At 38.5% G+C, this 16,790-nt stretch overlaps 1 protein-coding gene across 10 annotated transcripts in view; it reads left to right on the top strand.

Moving 5' to 3' along the window:
• COG6 (component of oligomeric golgi complex 6) overlaps positions 1-16,790 on the top strand; it is a 170,569-nt gene that overhangs the window by 133,146 nt on the left and 20,633 nt on the right. Inside the window, exon 20 of one of the 10 annotated variants that reach the window (XM_064270198.1) lies at positions 4,612-6,337. The exons of 8 other annotated variants lie outside the window; for them this stretch is intronic. In XM_064270198.1, the coding sequence (XP_064126268.1) occupies positions 4,612-4,711 (100 nt within the window). In that variant the 3' untranslated portion in view covers positions 4,712-6,337. Of the gene's footprint in view, positions 1-3,163; positions 3,186-4,611; positions 6,338-16,790 lie in introns of those variants that run through there. One more of the 10 variants, XM_064270201.1, reaches the window with a different exon arrangement.

Raw genomic sequence — 16,790 nt, 5'->3', positions numbered from 1 at the left:
GGGAACTCTGTTGTGTTTCCTGTCAGGGTGATCATTGATGGTAGCTGGGCACTGTCCAGTTCTTCTGGTCTCAGGCTGATGGAGTCTCTGGTTTATGTGGCCCTTTTTGTTTCTTGGCTAATATTTTCCTTGTGTCTTTGGTGTTCTTCATTCTCTTTTGCTCTAGGTGCGTTGGGACTAACTGATGCATCTTTGATGGCCGCTGGGTAGCTTTTCAGACCCAAGAGGCCACTCACCAAAGTGGGATGCAGAACATTTTCTTAATAAACTTTGTTATGTCACTTGACTTAGATGTCCCCTGAAACCATGGTCCCCAGAGCCCCACCCCTGCTACTCTGTCCCTCAGAGTGTTTAGTTGTATTCAGGAAAGAAACTTCTTAGCTTTTGGTTTAGTCCAGTTGGACTGACTTCCCCTGTATTGTGTGTATCTTAGGCTCTTCACCTAAGATAATTCTTGTCTACTATCTCTTTTATCTAGTTAGTGAATAACCCTCTTCCTCCCTTCCTACCCTCGTAACCATCAAACAATGTTTTCTTCTGTGTGTTTAAACTTTTTTTCAAGTTCTTATAATAGTGGTCTCATACAATATTTGTCCTTTTGCAACTAATTTCACTCAGCATAATGTCTTCCAGATTCATCCATGTTATGAGCTGCTTCATGGATTCATTGTTGTTCTTTATCATTGTGTAGTATATGTTCATTCATTCATCCATTGATGGGCATCTAGGTTGTTTCAGTCTTTTTGCTATTGTGAACAGTGATGCAGTGAACATGGGTGTACATATATCTATTCATGTGACAGCTCTTATTTCTCTAGGATATATTCCAAGGAATGGGATTTCTGGATCGAATGGTACTTCCATTTCTAGCTTTTTAAGGAAGCACTAAATGGATTTTCGTAGTTGTTGTACCATTTTACATTCTCACCAGCAGTGTATAAGTGTTCCAGTCTCTTCATATCCTCTCGAACATTTATTATTTTGTGTTTTTTTGGATTAATGCCAGCTTTGTTGGAGTGAGATGGAATCTCATTGTAGTTTTGCTTTGCACTTTTTTGTTGGAGTGAGATGGAATCTCATTGTAGTTTTGCTTTGCACTTCTCTAATGGCTAATGATAGTGAGCATTTCCTCATGTATCTGTTAGTCCCCTGAATGTCTTCTTTAGTGAAGTGCCTGTTCATATCCTTTGCCCATTTTTTAATTGGGTTGTTTGTCTTTCTGTTGTTGAGGTTTTCCAGTATCTTGTAGATTTTAGACATTAGACCCTGATCAGGAATGTTGTAGTCTAAACTTTTCTTCCCAGCCCGTAGGTTGTCTGTTTACTCCTTTGGTGAAGTCTTTTGATGACCATAAGTGTTTGATTTTTAGGAGCTCCCAGTTATCTAGTTTCTCTTCTGGTATTTGTGCATTGTTAATAATGTTTTGTTTTCATGTATTAGGGCTCCTAGTGTTGTCCCTATTTTTTCTTCCATGATCTTTATCATTTTAGATTTTAGATTTAGGTCTTTGATCCATTTTAAGTTAGTTCTTGTGCATGGTGTGATCTGTGGGTCTTGTTTCATTTCTTTGCAGATGATGTCCAGTTATGCCAACACCATTACTTAAGGAGACTTTCTTTTCCCCGTTTAATGGGCTTTGGGCCTTTGTCAAGTTTCAGCTGCTCATGGGTGGATGAATTTACACCTGGATTCTCAATTCTTTTCCACTGGTCTATGTATTTGTTGTTGTAGCAGTACCAGGCTGTTCTGACTACAGTAGCAATGTAATAGGTTCTAAAATAAGGTAGTATGACCCTTCCCACTTTGTTCTTCTTCTTCAGTAATGCTTTACTTATCTGGGGCCTCTTCTCTTTCCATACGAAGTTGGTGATTTGTTTCTCCATCACATTAAAAAATATTCTTGGAATTTGGATTGGGATTGCATTTTATCTGTAGATCGCTTTGGGTAGAATTGACTTTTTCACAATGTTGAGTCTTCGTATCCATGAGCAAGGTGTGTTTTTCCACTTACGTAGGTCTCTTTTGGTTTTTTGCAGTAGTGTCTTGTAGTTTTCTTCGTATAGGTCTTTTACATGTCTGGTTAGATTTATTCCTAAGTATTTTATCTAATTGAGGGCTACTGTAAATGGTATTGATTTGGTGATTTCCTCTTCAACTTTCTCTTTGTTGGTGTAGAGGAATCCTACTGATTTTTGTATGTTTATCTTATATCCTGAAAACTCTGCTGAACTCTTAGTTTCAGTGGTTTTTTTGATAATTCTTCAGGGTTTTCCGTGTGTAAGATTATGTCATCTGCAAATAGAGATACTTTTATTTCTTCCTTACCAATCTGGACTCCCTTTGTTTTTCTAGCCTAATTCCTCTGGCTAGGACCTCCAGCACAATGTTGAATAAGAGTTGTGATAAAGGGCATCCTTGTCTGGTTCCCGTTCTCAGGGGGAATGCTTTCAGACCTTCCCATTTATGATGATGCTGGCTGTTGGGTTTGTATAAATGCCCTTTATTATGTGGAGGAATTTCCTTTATATTCCTATTTTGCTGAGAGTTTTCATCATGAATGGGTGTTGGACTTTGTCAGAAGCCTTTTCTGCATCAGTTGATAAGATCATGTGATTCTTGTCTTTTATTTATGTGATGGATAACATTGATTGTTTTTCTAATGTTGAATCATCCTTGCACACCTGGTATGAATCCCACTTGGTGAATTGTTTTTTGGATATGTTGTTGAATTCTTTTGGCTAGAATTTTGTTGAGGATTTTTACATCTATGTTTATTAGGGATATTGGTCTCTACTCTCCTTTTTTGTGGTGTCTTTACCTGGTATTGCTATCAGTGTTATGCTGGTTGAAGAAAATTCTTTAAATACTTAAAAGGAGGTTGCTTTTCAGAAGTGGCACACTTATTTTCTCTTGTTCTGAAGTGTAGATTATAAATATAAACAATAGAGCAAGGTGACAGCTTTTGTCTCAGCATGGTAAAGAATTTGAAATAATTTAGAATGAACTGGAAATGGGTTCTATCACTGTATCTCCCAGAGATAGTCAAGAAATTTCCAGACTGAGTGGGTAGAGTAAATGAGTTTAATTGTTTTAAAACTTTTATATTCTGTCATCCTAAAAGATGCCATACTCACAAAGGTCTTACTTCTTTTTTCAAAACCAGATTCTAAGGACCTGAGAGATCATAAGAGAAACTCAGTTAGCCATGGCTGAAAAGTTTGGGTGTGTTTCTTAAATCATTTAATTTTTAAATGAAATGCCTGTATTTTTTTTCTTTTTTTAGCTACATGCTTCTATACTTAGTATTTGAATGTTAAATTGTTTGAAGCATCACTAACTACTATGCATACCATAAGTCTTTTCGTAATACAATGATTAAGGGGAATTTTTAATGTGTTTTAAAGGATAGCAGGGAGCCCAGATGCCCTAAAGGAAAATATTACCAGATTTGACTGTATAACATTTTTAATTTTTGCATGAAAAAGTTAAAATGCAAGTAGCAATGTGGAGGAATATTTGAAAAATATGTAATAGACAAATTATCCTTAACATATAAAAGAATTGTACAACGTGATTAGGAGTATGTAGCAAGGTGTATATAAGTTTTTGTGTGAGAGACTGACTTGATTTGTAAACTTTCACTTAAAGCACAGTAAAAACCAAAAAAAGAGAAAAACCAGGCCCGTTGCCATTGAGTGGATTCCGACTCATGGAAATCCTGTGGCACACAGTGGAACTGTTTCATGGGGTTTCCGAGGAGTGGCTGGTGGATTTGAACTGCCAGCTTTCCTGGTTAGCAGTTGATACATATTAGAATGGCTAAAATAAAAATATTGACAATACCAACTACCGATAAGGATGCAGAAAAACTGCAACTCTCATTACTGATGGTGATACAAAATGGTACAGACACTGAAAAACAATTTACAGTTCCTTATAAAGTTAAAGATATACTTGCCATATGACTCAGCAGTCATACTCCTGTCTATGCATGCCGTAAAAATAAAAATTTAAGTTCACACAAATGTTCATAAAAGCTTTGTTTGTGATAGCTCAAAACTGAAAACAACATAAGTTTCTTTCAGTGGGTGACTGGATAAATAAACTGGTATATCCATACCATAGACTACGATTGAACAATAAAAAAGAACAAACCTTTGATGCATGTAACAAGTTGGATGGGCATTATACCAAGTGGAAAACCCAATCCCAGATGGTTACAAATTGTATAATTCCATTTATAAAACTTTCTTGAAATGACAGAATATATAAATGGAGAACAGATCATTTGTTGCCAGTAGTTTTAGGTTTAGGAATAAGGTGTAACTATAAAGAGTTAGTACAAGGGAGTTTCTTTGGGGTGATAGAAGAGTTCTAATTCTGTTGTGGTAGCTACACAAACCTGTATATAAAATATTTCATAGGATTGTATTTCCCCCAGAGCTCTGGTGGCTTAGTGTTAAGAGCTATGGCTGCTAACCAAAAGGTCAGCAGTTCGAGTCCACCAGTTGCTCCTTGGAAGCCCTATGAGGCAGTTTTGCTCTGTACTTTGGGGTCACTGTGGGTTGGAATCGACTCAATGGCAATGGGTTTGTTTGTGTTTTGGTTTAGATACCTCCAATGGTGTTGCATTCATCGTCAAAAAGAATGTTCAAGATCTATCTTGAAATACAACGCTGTCAGTGATAGGATAATATCCATGCACCTATAAGGAAGACCAATTAATATGACTGTTATTCAGATTTATGCACCAACCACTAGAGCCAGAGATGAAGAAAGAGAAGATTTTTATTAGCTGCTGCAGTCTAAAATTGATCGAACATGTAATCAAGTTGCATTAATAATTATTGGTGATTGGAACGTGAAAGTTGGAAACAAAGAAAAAGGATCAGTAGTTGGAAAATATGGCCTTGGTGATAGGAACAATGCCAGAGATCGAATGATAGAATTTTGTAAGACCAATGACTTCTTCAGCGCAAATCCCTTCTTTCACCAACATAAATGGCGACTATACACATGGACCTCACCAGATGGAGCACACAGAAATCAAATTGACTACATCTGTGGAAAGAGACAATGGAAAAACTCAATATCATCAGTCAGGACAAGGCCAGGGGCTGACTATGGAACAGACCATCAATTGCTCATATGCAAGTTCAAGTTGAAACTGAAGAAAATCAGAGCAAGTCCGCGAGAGCCAAGATATGACCATGAGTATATCCCACCTGAATTTAGAGACCATCTGAAGAATAGATTTGACGCATTGAACACTAGTGACCGAAGACCAGACGAGTTGTGGAATGACACTGAGGACATCATCCATGAAGAAAGCAAGAGGTCATTGAAAAGACAGGAAAGAAAGAAAAGACCAAGATGGATGTCAGAGGAGACTCTGAAACTTGCTTTCGAATGTCGAGCAGCTAAAGCAAAAGGAAGAATTGATGAAGTAAAAGAACTGAACAGAAGATTTCAAAGGGCGACTCGAGAAGAGAAAGTAAAGCATTATAATGACATGTGCAAAGAGCTGGAGATGGAAAACCAAAAGGGAAGAACACGCTTGGCGTTTCTCAAGCTGAATGAACTGAAGAAGAAATTCAAGGCTTGAGTTGCAATAGTGAAGGATTCTATGGGGGAATATATTAAACAACGCAGGAAGCGTCAAAAGAAGATGGAAGGAATACACAGAGTCATTATACCAAAAAGAATTAGTCGCTATTCAACCATTTCAAGAGGTGGCATATGATCAGGAACCGATGGTACTGAAGGAAGAAGTCTAAGCTGCTCTGAAGGCGTTGGCGAAAAAGAAGCCTCCAGGAATTGATGGAACATCAGTTGAGATGTTTCAGCAAACAGATGCAGTGCTGGAAGTGCTCTCTTGTCTGTGCCAAGAAATATGGAAGACAGCTTTCTGACCAACTGACAGGAAGAGACCCATAGTTATGCCTATTCCCAAGAAAGGTGATCCAGCCGAATGTGGAAATTATGGAACAGTATCATTAATATCACAGGCAAGCAAAATTTTGCTGAAGATCATTCAAAAACGGCTGCAGCAGTGTATCGACAGGGAACTGCCAGAAATTCAGGCCAGCTTCAGAAGAGGACGTGGAACCAGGGATATCATTGCTGATGTGAAATGGATCCTGGCTGAAAGCAGAGAATACCAGAAGGATGTTTACCTGTGTTTTATTGACTATGCAAAGGCATTTGACTGTGTGGATCATAACAAATTATGGATAACATTGCGAAGAATGGAAATTCCAGAACATTTAATTGTGCTCATGAGGAACCTTTACACAGATAAAGAGGCAGTTGTTCAGACTGAACAAGGGGATACTGATTGGTTTGAAGTCAGGAAAGGTGTGTGTCAAGGTTGTATTGTTTCACCATACCTATTCAGTCTGTATGCTGAGCAGATAATCCGAGAATCTGGTCTATATGCAGAACAACGGGGCATCAGGATTGGTGGAAGATTCATTAACAACCTGTATTATGCAGATGACACAACCTTGCTTGCTGAATGTGAAGAGGACTTGAAACACTTCCTAATGAAGATCAAAGACCGCAGCATTCAGTATGGATTACACCTCAACATAAAGAAAACAAAAAATCTTCACAACTGGAGAAATGAACAACATGATAAATGGAGAAAAGATTGACGTTGTCAAGGATTTCATTTTACTTGAATCCACAATCAACAGCCGTGGAAGCAGCAGTCAAGAAATCAAAAGACGCATTGCGTTGGGCAAATCTGCTGCAAAGGACCTCTTCAAAGTGTTGAAGAGTGAAGGTGTCACCCTGAAGACTAAGGTGCGCCTGACTCAAGCCCTGGTATTTTCAATCACATAATGTGTATGTGAAAGCTGGACAATGAATAAGAAAGAACGAAGAAGAATTGACGCCTTTGAATTGTGATGTTGGCGAAGAATGTTGAATATACCGTTGACTGCCAAAAGAACAAACAAATCTCTCTTGGAAGAAGTATAACCAGAATGCTCCTTAGAAGCAAGGATGGTGAGACCGCGTCTTAGATTCTTTGGACACGTTGTCAGGGGGGATCAGTCCCTGGAGAAGGACATCATGCTTGGCAGAGTACAGGGCAGTGGAAAAGAGGTAGACCCTCAACAAGGTGGATTGACACAGCAGCTGCGACAATGAGCTCAAGCATAACAACGACTGTAAGGATGGCGCAGGGTCGGGCAGTGTTTCGTTCTGTTGTGCCATAGGGTCACTATGAGTCGGAACCAACTCGACAGCACCTAACAACAACAGTGTACCTCCTACTCGCAAAAACAGCACTTGTAAAGACTAGTGAAATCTAAATAAGGTCCATCTTTTAGTTAATAGTATTGTACCTGTGTCAATTAAAACTATTTGTAAAGCAAAGGTATCACTTTGACCTCCAAGGCGGGCCTGACTGAATCCGTGATGCTTTTGATTGCCTTATTTGCATGTGAAAGCTGGACAATAAAAAAGGAAGGCAGAAGAAGAATTGATGCATTCAAAACGTGGTGTTAGTGAAGAATATTAAATGGATTGTGTACTGTGAAAAGAATGAAAAAATCAGTCTTCGAAGAAATACAAGAAGAATGCCCCTTAGATGCGAAGCTGGAGAGACCCCGGTGATTTACTTTGGACACATCATCAAGAAAGATCAATTGATACAAAGGGACAACATGTTTGGTAAAGTACAGCGTCCGGGAAAATGAAGGAAGCACTCAATGAAATGGATTGACGCGATAGCCGCAATAATGGGTTCAAACAGATCAAAAATATCATGGAGATGTCTTAGTTCAGGAAACATTTCGTTCTGTTATATTTAAGGTTCCATGAGTTAGAATCAATTCAATCCCAACTAGCAAGTGTCGGTTTCCTTTTTTTCATAATATGCTATGGTTGCATGAGATTTTATCTTTTGGGGAAGCTGGGTGAAGGGTGCACAGGAACTCCCTGTACAATGTTTGCAACCTCTCATGAGCCTAAAATTATTTCCAAAAAAACCAAAAAAACAAACAAGAAAATAAAGAAGGTTTCTTGGACAGGGTCATGAGTACTGTGGACTGATTCGCAGTTACTGCTTCACAGGGGTCAGTTTGCTACCTTCCCCAGAAGTTGAACCTCCCCTGTGACTGGACACACACAGCAAGGAGAGGCAAGTCAAGGTGGAAGCACCATGGGTTTCAATTTCAAGTGAACCCATTACAACTGCCAAACGAGAAAAAGAACCCAAGTCCGTTGCTGTCAAGTCGATCCTGACCCATAGTCACCCTGGAGGCCGGAGTGGAACTGCCCCATAGAGTTTCCAAGGCTGTGACCTTTATGGAAGCAGACTGCCACGTTTTTCTCCCATGGTGGGTTCAAACTACCAACCTGTTGGTTAGCGGCTGTATCACTTAACCATTGCACCACCAGGGCTCCTGCCTTCAGAGGTACCCAGAGCTTGCAAAATTTAGTTAATCCCCTTTCAGTATTGGCTTTTTCATTCATCAGATTAAACAGATCTCTCTTTAAAAAAAAAAAAAAAAAACCTGCAAATCAGTAAGAGACAGTAAAAAGTGGACACTTTATGTTTAGACAGTTCACAGAAGAAATGCAAATGAGAAGTAAATATATGAAAAGTAATAATTATCAGAGAAATGCAGATTGAAACAATGAGAACTTTTGCCTTATCAGCTTATTGAAGGTGATAAGACTGAGAAAATGGGCATTTTCATACTCTGTTGGTGGAAGTACAATGTTTTTAGGAGGCATTTTGGCAGTATTTATCAAAAGTTTAAAGTATACATTCTTAGAAATACCTCTTCAAGCTTTTTTTTTTCCTCTTATTAAAAAGTTAAAACCTCTTCAAGCTTTTTTTTTTCCTCTTATTAAAAAGTTAAATAAAAATTATTGAACTAGCATTGAGGTACAACATTTTATATGGGTCTTTTTGAAGACATTTAAGAGTAATAACCTAGATTTTATTAGTTTTTTAAAAAGTCAAATGAGCATAATTTTTGATGTATTATTTAAAAATTAAAAATATTGTAATTCTTAAATTTTATGTTTTATATCTGTTAGCAAATAATTCTTACTAATTATAATATTTAAAAATTGACTTAAGCATATGGATTACAGAAATTAATAGTAGTACAACCAAGAATTAGAAATTGGTTGTTGTTAGCTACCTTCAGGTTGGCCTCTGACTCATGGTGACCCTGTGCAAAATGGGATTGGACCATTGTGAGTCATAGAGTTTTCACTGGCTGGTTTTTTGAAAGGAGATCTGCACGCTTCTCTTCCTGCTGTGTCTTAGTCTGGAAGCTCTACTGAAATCTGTTGAGCATCATAGCCTCCACTGACAGGTGTGTGGTGGCTGTGTATGAGGCACATTGGCTGGGAATTGAACCTGGGTCTCCTGAATGGAAGGTCCTACCACGGAACCATGAATGCCCCTGGAAATTGATTAGTTCCTATGAAATTTTAACCTCCATTTTTTCATTCAGAAAATTTCTAAAATGGTATTTGCAAAGTATTCTAAAATTAAATGCTCCCTGTGATTTTATTTTCAGTTTCTTATTAGAATAACTGAAATTACAGTATCAAGTAAGCTGCTTAATTTAAAACTCAGGGTTTGTGAACATAGGGCATTTTTACACTTAAGATCCAGCATTAAAGCAGGTCTTCTAATTATACTGTAATTAAAATTCACCAGCTGCTCCTTGGAAAACCATGAGGCAGTTCTTTTCTGTTCTATAGGGTCTCTATGAATTGGAATCGACTGGACGGTAATTTTTTTTTTTTTTTTTATGGGTATCTAAATCAAAACAAAGGTGATCAGCTGACAAACTAATGGAACTAAAATAGAGTGCAGTTGCTTGGCTGGATTCAAAAATAATATACAAGTATTAATAGCCTTCTTATGTACCAACAATATGTAATGAGAAAATGTAATGGGGAATGAAAGCTCTTATAATAGCCTCAAAGTGGTTTCCTAGGAATGGAAATAAAGCCTATAACATATATGGAAAATTATATGAAGAAAGTATAAAACTTACTGAAAAATCTAAAAGAAGATGTGAATAAATAGATATACCATGTCCCTTGATGGGAAAAGTCACTAGTGGAAGAGATTAATCTATAAATTCAATATAACTCTGAAAAAAAATTTCCCTAGATCCATTTCATTAGATATATATCAAGAAAGAAAAATGTGAGTAGGTACTCTGATCACTTTTGAACATCTCCTCGATAACCACTCTGGTCCACATTAGCATCATTGGTGCCTGGATCATCACAGTAGCCTGTGAACTGTTCTCTGTTTTCATACTTACACTCTCTACTCCCTCCAGTCACTATAATCTAATCTTAATGCTTCAGCCCCAGTGATCCTTTAATGAATTTGGATTATCTCATTTAACCCTCCCGATAATTAGGCTCTTCATTTTACAGAAGAGTACATTGCGTGGAAAAAAAAAAGAGAGGTTAAGTAATTGAACCAAGGTCAGACAATTAATAGGAAGCAGAGCCAAGATTTGCATCCACTGTCTCTGATTCCAGAGCATGTTGTCTTCAATACTAGATTGTACTGTGTTTTTATTAACCCTTCATCTGTGGATATTTATATTATGATCTTTAAAGGAGGCTTAAAGATGTTTGGGATATGTGATAGATTACACATAGGAAGATGTGTGCCTCAGTCTCATAGCATATGCTTTAATTTTACTGTGAGACAGAACACAGAAATGGGCTGAAACATTGACTGGACCTATTATAATATTTTTGATATTTATATTGTGATAAAGAGAAATCATACACGCATTTTTTTAAACCAATCTCTTATTCCTAAGTATATTGTCATCTTTTGTTCTTAGTTTTTCTGGCTTAATTTGTCCACACCGTTTTTTCTCCTGGCGGAGCACTTGGCTGCACTCTTTACTGTAGTGCTGTGAGAGAGCTCAGTTTTAATGTTGCCAGAACCTGAGTGTTGAAATAAGGTATTTTTAGAAATGCTGGGTTTATGGTCATGATAAAAGTTGTATCATATTGTTATGGTAACCAAAATCCTAAAGTACTGATTAATGACGAGCTCAATGATTCTGAAAGTAAGCAGTTCATTTCTTATTACAGCTCAGTGCTTTAAATAATTATTTAAAATACAGTTAATGTCTCAGAACATATTTTAAAATGAGAATGACGACCAGACACCTCAAGGGACAGAGTTACTGGGCTTGGAGGCTAATTTCCATAGTCACAGGGGACATCTAGGTCAATTGGCATTACATGGTTCTAAAGAAAATGTTCTACATCCTACTTTGGTGAATAGCATCTAGGATCTTAAAAGCTTTTGAGCAGCCATCTAAGATACAAATGAATATATAATTGGTCTCTGTCTGGAGCAAAGTAGAGTGAAGAAAACCAAAGATGCAAGGAAACAGTCCAAAGAACTGATGGTCCACAGGAACCACAGCCTCTACCAGCCTGAGACCAGAAGAACTAGGTGGTACCTGGCTACCGCTACTGACTGCCCTGACCCTGTGATCACAGTAGAAGGTCTGGGATAAAGTGGGAGAAAAAATGTAGAACAAAATTCAAAGTAATAAAAAAGACCAGATTTACTATAGCCCTCAGACTATAGCCCTCAGACACCCTTCTAATTTGGAGCTGAAACCATTCCTCTGCAGATCACCGTTCAGCCAAATAATACCCAAAAACCCAGTGCCCTTGAGCCAAATAATAGATGGGCCTGTAAATAAACGATAACACAGGTAAGGAAAGAGTTCCTCAGGATAATCATCTACATAAGACCAAAAGGACAATATCTGCTCAAGTGAAAATAAGAAGGCAGGAAGGGGCGGGAAAGCTGGAAAAATGGAAACGGGAAACTCAGGGTGGTAATGGGGAGAGTGCTGGTATACTGTGTGCAGTACAACCTATGTCATGGAACAATTTGTGTAAAAACTATTGAATATGAAACTAATTTGCTCTGTAAGCCTTCACCTAAAGCACAATTAAAAAAAAAAAAACTTGAAAAAATGAGACCGTTATTTCCATTATTTATGGATTCATCTTTGTTAAAATTTTCTAAATTTATACTAGATTGTTATTGCACCCTGACATTTTTTTAAGTAATTTTTATTGTGCTTTAAGTGAACTTTTTTTTAAGTGAAAGTTTACAAATCAAGTCAGTCTTTCACACAAAATCCCATATACACCTTGCTACACACTCCCAGTTACTCTCCCCCTAATGAGAAGGTCTGCTGTCTCCCTCCACTCTCTCCTTTCGTGTCCTTTTCCCCAGCTTGTAACCCCATACACCCTCTCATCTCCCCTCAAGGCAGGAGATGCCAACATAGTCTCAAGTGTCCACCTGATCCAAGAAGCTCACTCCTCACCAGCATCCCTCTCCAACGCATTGTCCAGTCCGATCCATGTCCGAAGAGTTGGCTTTGGGAATGGTTCCTGTCCTGGGGCAACAGAAGTTCTGGGGGCCATGACCGTTGGGGTCCTTCCAGTCTCAGTCAGACCATTAAGTCTGGTCTTATGAGAATTTGGGGTCTGCATCCCACTGCTCTCCTGCTCCCTCAGGGGTTCTCTGTTGTGTTCCCTGTCAGGGCAGTCATCGGTTGTAGCCGGATACCATCTAGTTCTTCTGATCTCAGGCTGATGTAGTCTCTGGTTATTGTGGCCCTTTCTGTCTCTTGCTGTTCTTCATTTTCCTTTGATCCAGGTGGGCTGAGACCAATTGATGCATCTTAGATGGCTGCTTGCTAGCGTTTCTAAGACCCCAGATGCCACTCTTAAAAGTGGGATGCAGAATGTTTTCTTAATAGATTTTATTATGCCAATTGACTTAGATGTCCCCTGAAACCATGGTCCCCAGACCCCTGCCCCTGGTTTGCTGGCCTTCGAAGCATTCAGTTTATTCAGGAAACTTCCTTGCTTTTGGTTTAGTCCAATTGTGCTGACCTCCCCTGTATTGTGTGCTGTCTTTCCCTTCACCTAAAGTAGTTCTTATCTACTATCTAATTAGTGAATACCCCTCTCCCACTCTTCCTCCCTCCCCCCTCCCCCCCCATACCACAAAAGAATGTTTTCTTCTCAGTTTAAACTATTTCTCAAGTGTTTATAACAGTGGTCTTATACAATATTTGTCCTTTTGCAGCTGACTAATTTCACTCAGCATAATGCCTTCCAGGTTCCTCCATGTTATGAAATGTTTCACAGATTCCTCACTGTTCTTTTTTGATGCGTAGTGTTCCATTGTGTGAATATACCATAATTTATTTATCCATTCATCCGTTGATGGGCATCTTGGTTGCTTCCATGTTTTTGCTATTGTAAACAGTGCTGCAGTAAACATGGGTGTGCATATATCTGTTCGTGTAAAGGCTCTTATTTCTCTAGGATATATTCCAAGGAGTGGGATTGCTGGATCCTATGGTAGTTCTATTTCTAACTTTTTTTTTTTTTTAATTTTTATTGAGCTTCAAGTGAACATTTACAACTCAAGTCAGTCTGTCACATATAAGTTTATATACACCTTACTCCATACTCCCACTTTCTCTCCCCCTAATGAGTCAGCCCTTCCAGTCTCTCCTTTCGTGACAATTTTGCCAGCTTCCAACCCTCTCTACCCTCCCATCCCCCCTCCAGACAGGAGATGCCAATACAGTCTCAAGTGTCCACCTGATACAAATAGCTCACTCTTCATCAGCATCTTTCTCCTACCCACTGTCCAGTCCCTTCCATGTCTGATGAGTTGTCTTCGGGAATGGTTCCTGTCCTGGGCCAACAGAAGGTTTCGGGACCATGACCGCTGGGATTCCTCTAGCCTCAGTCAGACCATTAAGTATGGTCTTTTTGTGTGAATTTGGGGTCTGCATCCCACTGATCTCCTGCTCCCTCAGGGGTTCTCTGTTGTGCTCCCTGTAAGGGCAGTCATCGGTTGTGGCCGGGCACCAACTAGTTCTTCTGGTCTCATGATGATGTAGGTCTCTGGTTCATGTGGCCCTTTCTGTCTCTTGGGCTCTTAGTTATCGTGTGACCTTGGTGTTCTTCGTTCTCCTTTGATCCAGGTGGATTGAGACCAATTGATGCATCTTAGATGGCTGCTTGTTAGCATTTAAGACCCCAGACACCACATTTCCAAGTGGGATGCAGAATGTTTTCATAATAGAATTATTTTGCCAACTGACTTAGAAGTCCCCTTAAACCATGGTCCCCAAACCCCCGCCCTTGCTCCGCTGACCTTTGAAGCATTCAGTTTATCCTGGAAACTTCTTTGCTTTTGGTCCAGTCCAGTTGAGCTGACCTTCCATGTATTGAGTACTGTCCTTCCCTTCACCTAAAGCAGTTCTTATCTACTAATTAATCAGTAAAAAACCCTCTCCCACCCTCCCTCCCTCCCTCGTAACCACAAAAGTATGTGTCCTTCTCAGTTTATACTATATCTCAAGATCTTATAATAGTGGTCTTATACGATATTTGTCCTTTTGCCTCTGACTAGTTTCGCTCAGCATAATGCCTTCCAGGTTCCTCTATGTTATGAAATGTTTCACAGATTCGTCACTGTTCTTTAGCGATGCGTAGTATTCCATTGTGTGAATATACCACAATTTATTTAACCATTCATCCGTTGATGGGCACCTTGGTTGCTTCCAGCTTTTTGCTATTGTAAGCAGAGCTGCAGTAAATAAACATGGGTGTGCATATATCTGTTTGTGTGAAGGCTCTTATTTCTCTAGGTATATTCCGAGGAGTGGGATTTCTGGGTTGTATGGTAGTTCTATTTGTAACTGTCTAAGATAACGCCAGATAGATTTCCAAAGTGGTTGTACCATTTTACATGCCCACCAGCAGTGTATACGAGTTCCAATCTCTCCACAGCCTCTCCAACATTTATTATTTTGTGTTTTTTGGATTAATGCCAGCCTTGTTGGAGTGAGATGGAATCTCATCATAGTTTTAATTTGCATTTCTCTAATGGCTAATGATCAAGCGCATTTTCTTATGTATCTGTTAGCTACCTGAATGTCCTCTTTAGTGAGGTGTCTATTCATATCTTTTGCCCATTTTTTAATTGGGTTATTTGTGTTTTTATAGTTGAGTTTTTGCAGTATCATGTAGATTTTAGAGATCAGGCGCTGGTCAGAAATGTCATAGCTAAAAACTTTTTCCCAGTGTGTAGGTAGTCTTTTTACTCTTTTGGTGACGTCTTTGGATAAGCATGTGTTTGATTTTTAGGAGCTCCCAGTTATCTAGTTTTTCTTCTACGTTCTTTATGATGTTTTGTATACTGTTTATGCCTTGTATTAGGGCTCCTAACGTTGTCCCTATTTTTTCTTCCATGATCTTTATCGTTTTACATTAAGGTCTTTGATCCATTTTGAGTTAGTTTTTGTGCATTGAGTGAGGTATGGGTCTTGTTTCATTTTTTTTGTAGCTGGATGTCCAGTTATCGCAGCACCATTTGTTAAAAAGACTGTTTCTTCCCCATTTAACTGTTTTGGGGCCTTTGTAAAATATCAACTGCTCATGTGTGGATGGATTTATGTCTGGATTCTCAATTCAGTTCCATTGGTCCATGTATCTGTTGTTGTACCAGTAGCAGGCTGTTTTGACTACTGTGGCGGTATAATAGGTTCTAAAATCAGGTAAAGTAAGGCCTCCCACTTTGTTCTTCTTTTTCAGTAATGACTCATTTATCCAGGGCCTTTTTCCCTTCCATATGAACTTGGTGATTTGTTTCTCTATCTCATTAAAGAATGTCTTTGCGATTTGGATCGGAATTGCATTAAATGTATAGATCGCTTTTGGTAGGATAGACATTTTTATAATGTTAAGTCTTCCTATCCATGAGCAAGGAATGTTCTTCCACTTACGCAAGTCTCTCTTGGTTGCTTGCAGAAGTGTACTGTAGTTTTCCTTGTATAAGTCTTTTACATCTCTGGTAAGATTTATTCCTAAGTATTTTATCTTGAGGGCTACTGTAAATGGTATTGATTTGGTGATGTCCTCTTCGATGTTCTTTTTGTTGTTGTTAAGGAATCCAGCTGATTTTTGTATGTTTATTTTGTATCCCGATACTCTGCTGAACTCTTCCATTAGTTTCAAGGGTTTTCTGGAGGATTCCTTAGGGTTTTCTGTGTATAAGATCATGTCATCTGCAAATAGAGATACTTTGACTTCTTCCTTGCCAATCTGAATGCCCTTTATTTCTTTGTCTAGCCGAATTTTTCTGGCTAAGACTTCCACCACAATGTTGAATAAGAGTTGTGATAAAGGGCATCCTTGTCTGGTTCCCAATCTCAGTGTGAATGTTCTCAGGCTCTCTCCATTTAGAGTGATGTTGGCTGTTGGCTTTGTATAAATGCCCTTTATTACGTTGAGAAATTTTCCTTCTATCCCTATTTCACTGAGAGTTTGTATCATGAATGGGTGTTGAACTTCCTGAAATGCCTTTTCTGCATCAATTGATAAAATCATGCGATTCTTGTCTTTTATTTATGTGGTAGATTACATTAATTGTTTTTCTAATGTTGAAGCATCCCTGCATACCTGGTATGAATCCCACGTGGTCATGGTGAATTATTTTTTTGATATGTTGTTGAATTCTATTGGCTAGAATTTTGTTGAGGATTTTCGTATCTACACCACAAGAAAATTATAGACCTATATCCCTCATGAATAAAAAAAAAAAAAAAAGTTATTTTTTATTCATGAGGGATATAGGTCTATAATTTTCTTATGGTGTCTTTACCTGGTTTTGGTATCAGGGATATGGTGGCTTCATAGAGTGAGTTTGGTAATAT

This window comes from Loxodonta africana, chromosome 17, assembly GCF_030014295.1.
Source record: "Loxodonta africana isolate mLoxAfr1 chromosome 17, mLoxAfr1.hap2, whole genome shotgun sequence".
In the NCBI taxonomy this organism is placed as follows: domain Eukaryota; kingdom Metazoa; phylum Chordata; class Mammalia; order Proboscidea; family Elephantidae; genus Loxodonta; species Loxodonta africana.
The sequence above is the reverse complement of the archived record's forward strand: the minus strand, read 5'-3'. Positions and strand labels throughout refer to the sequence as shown.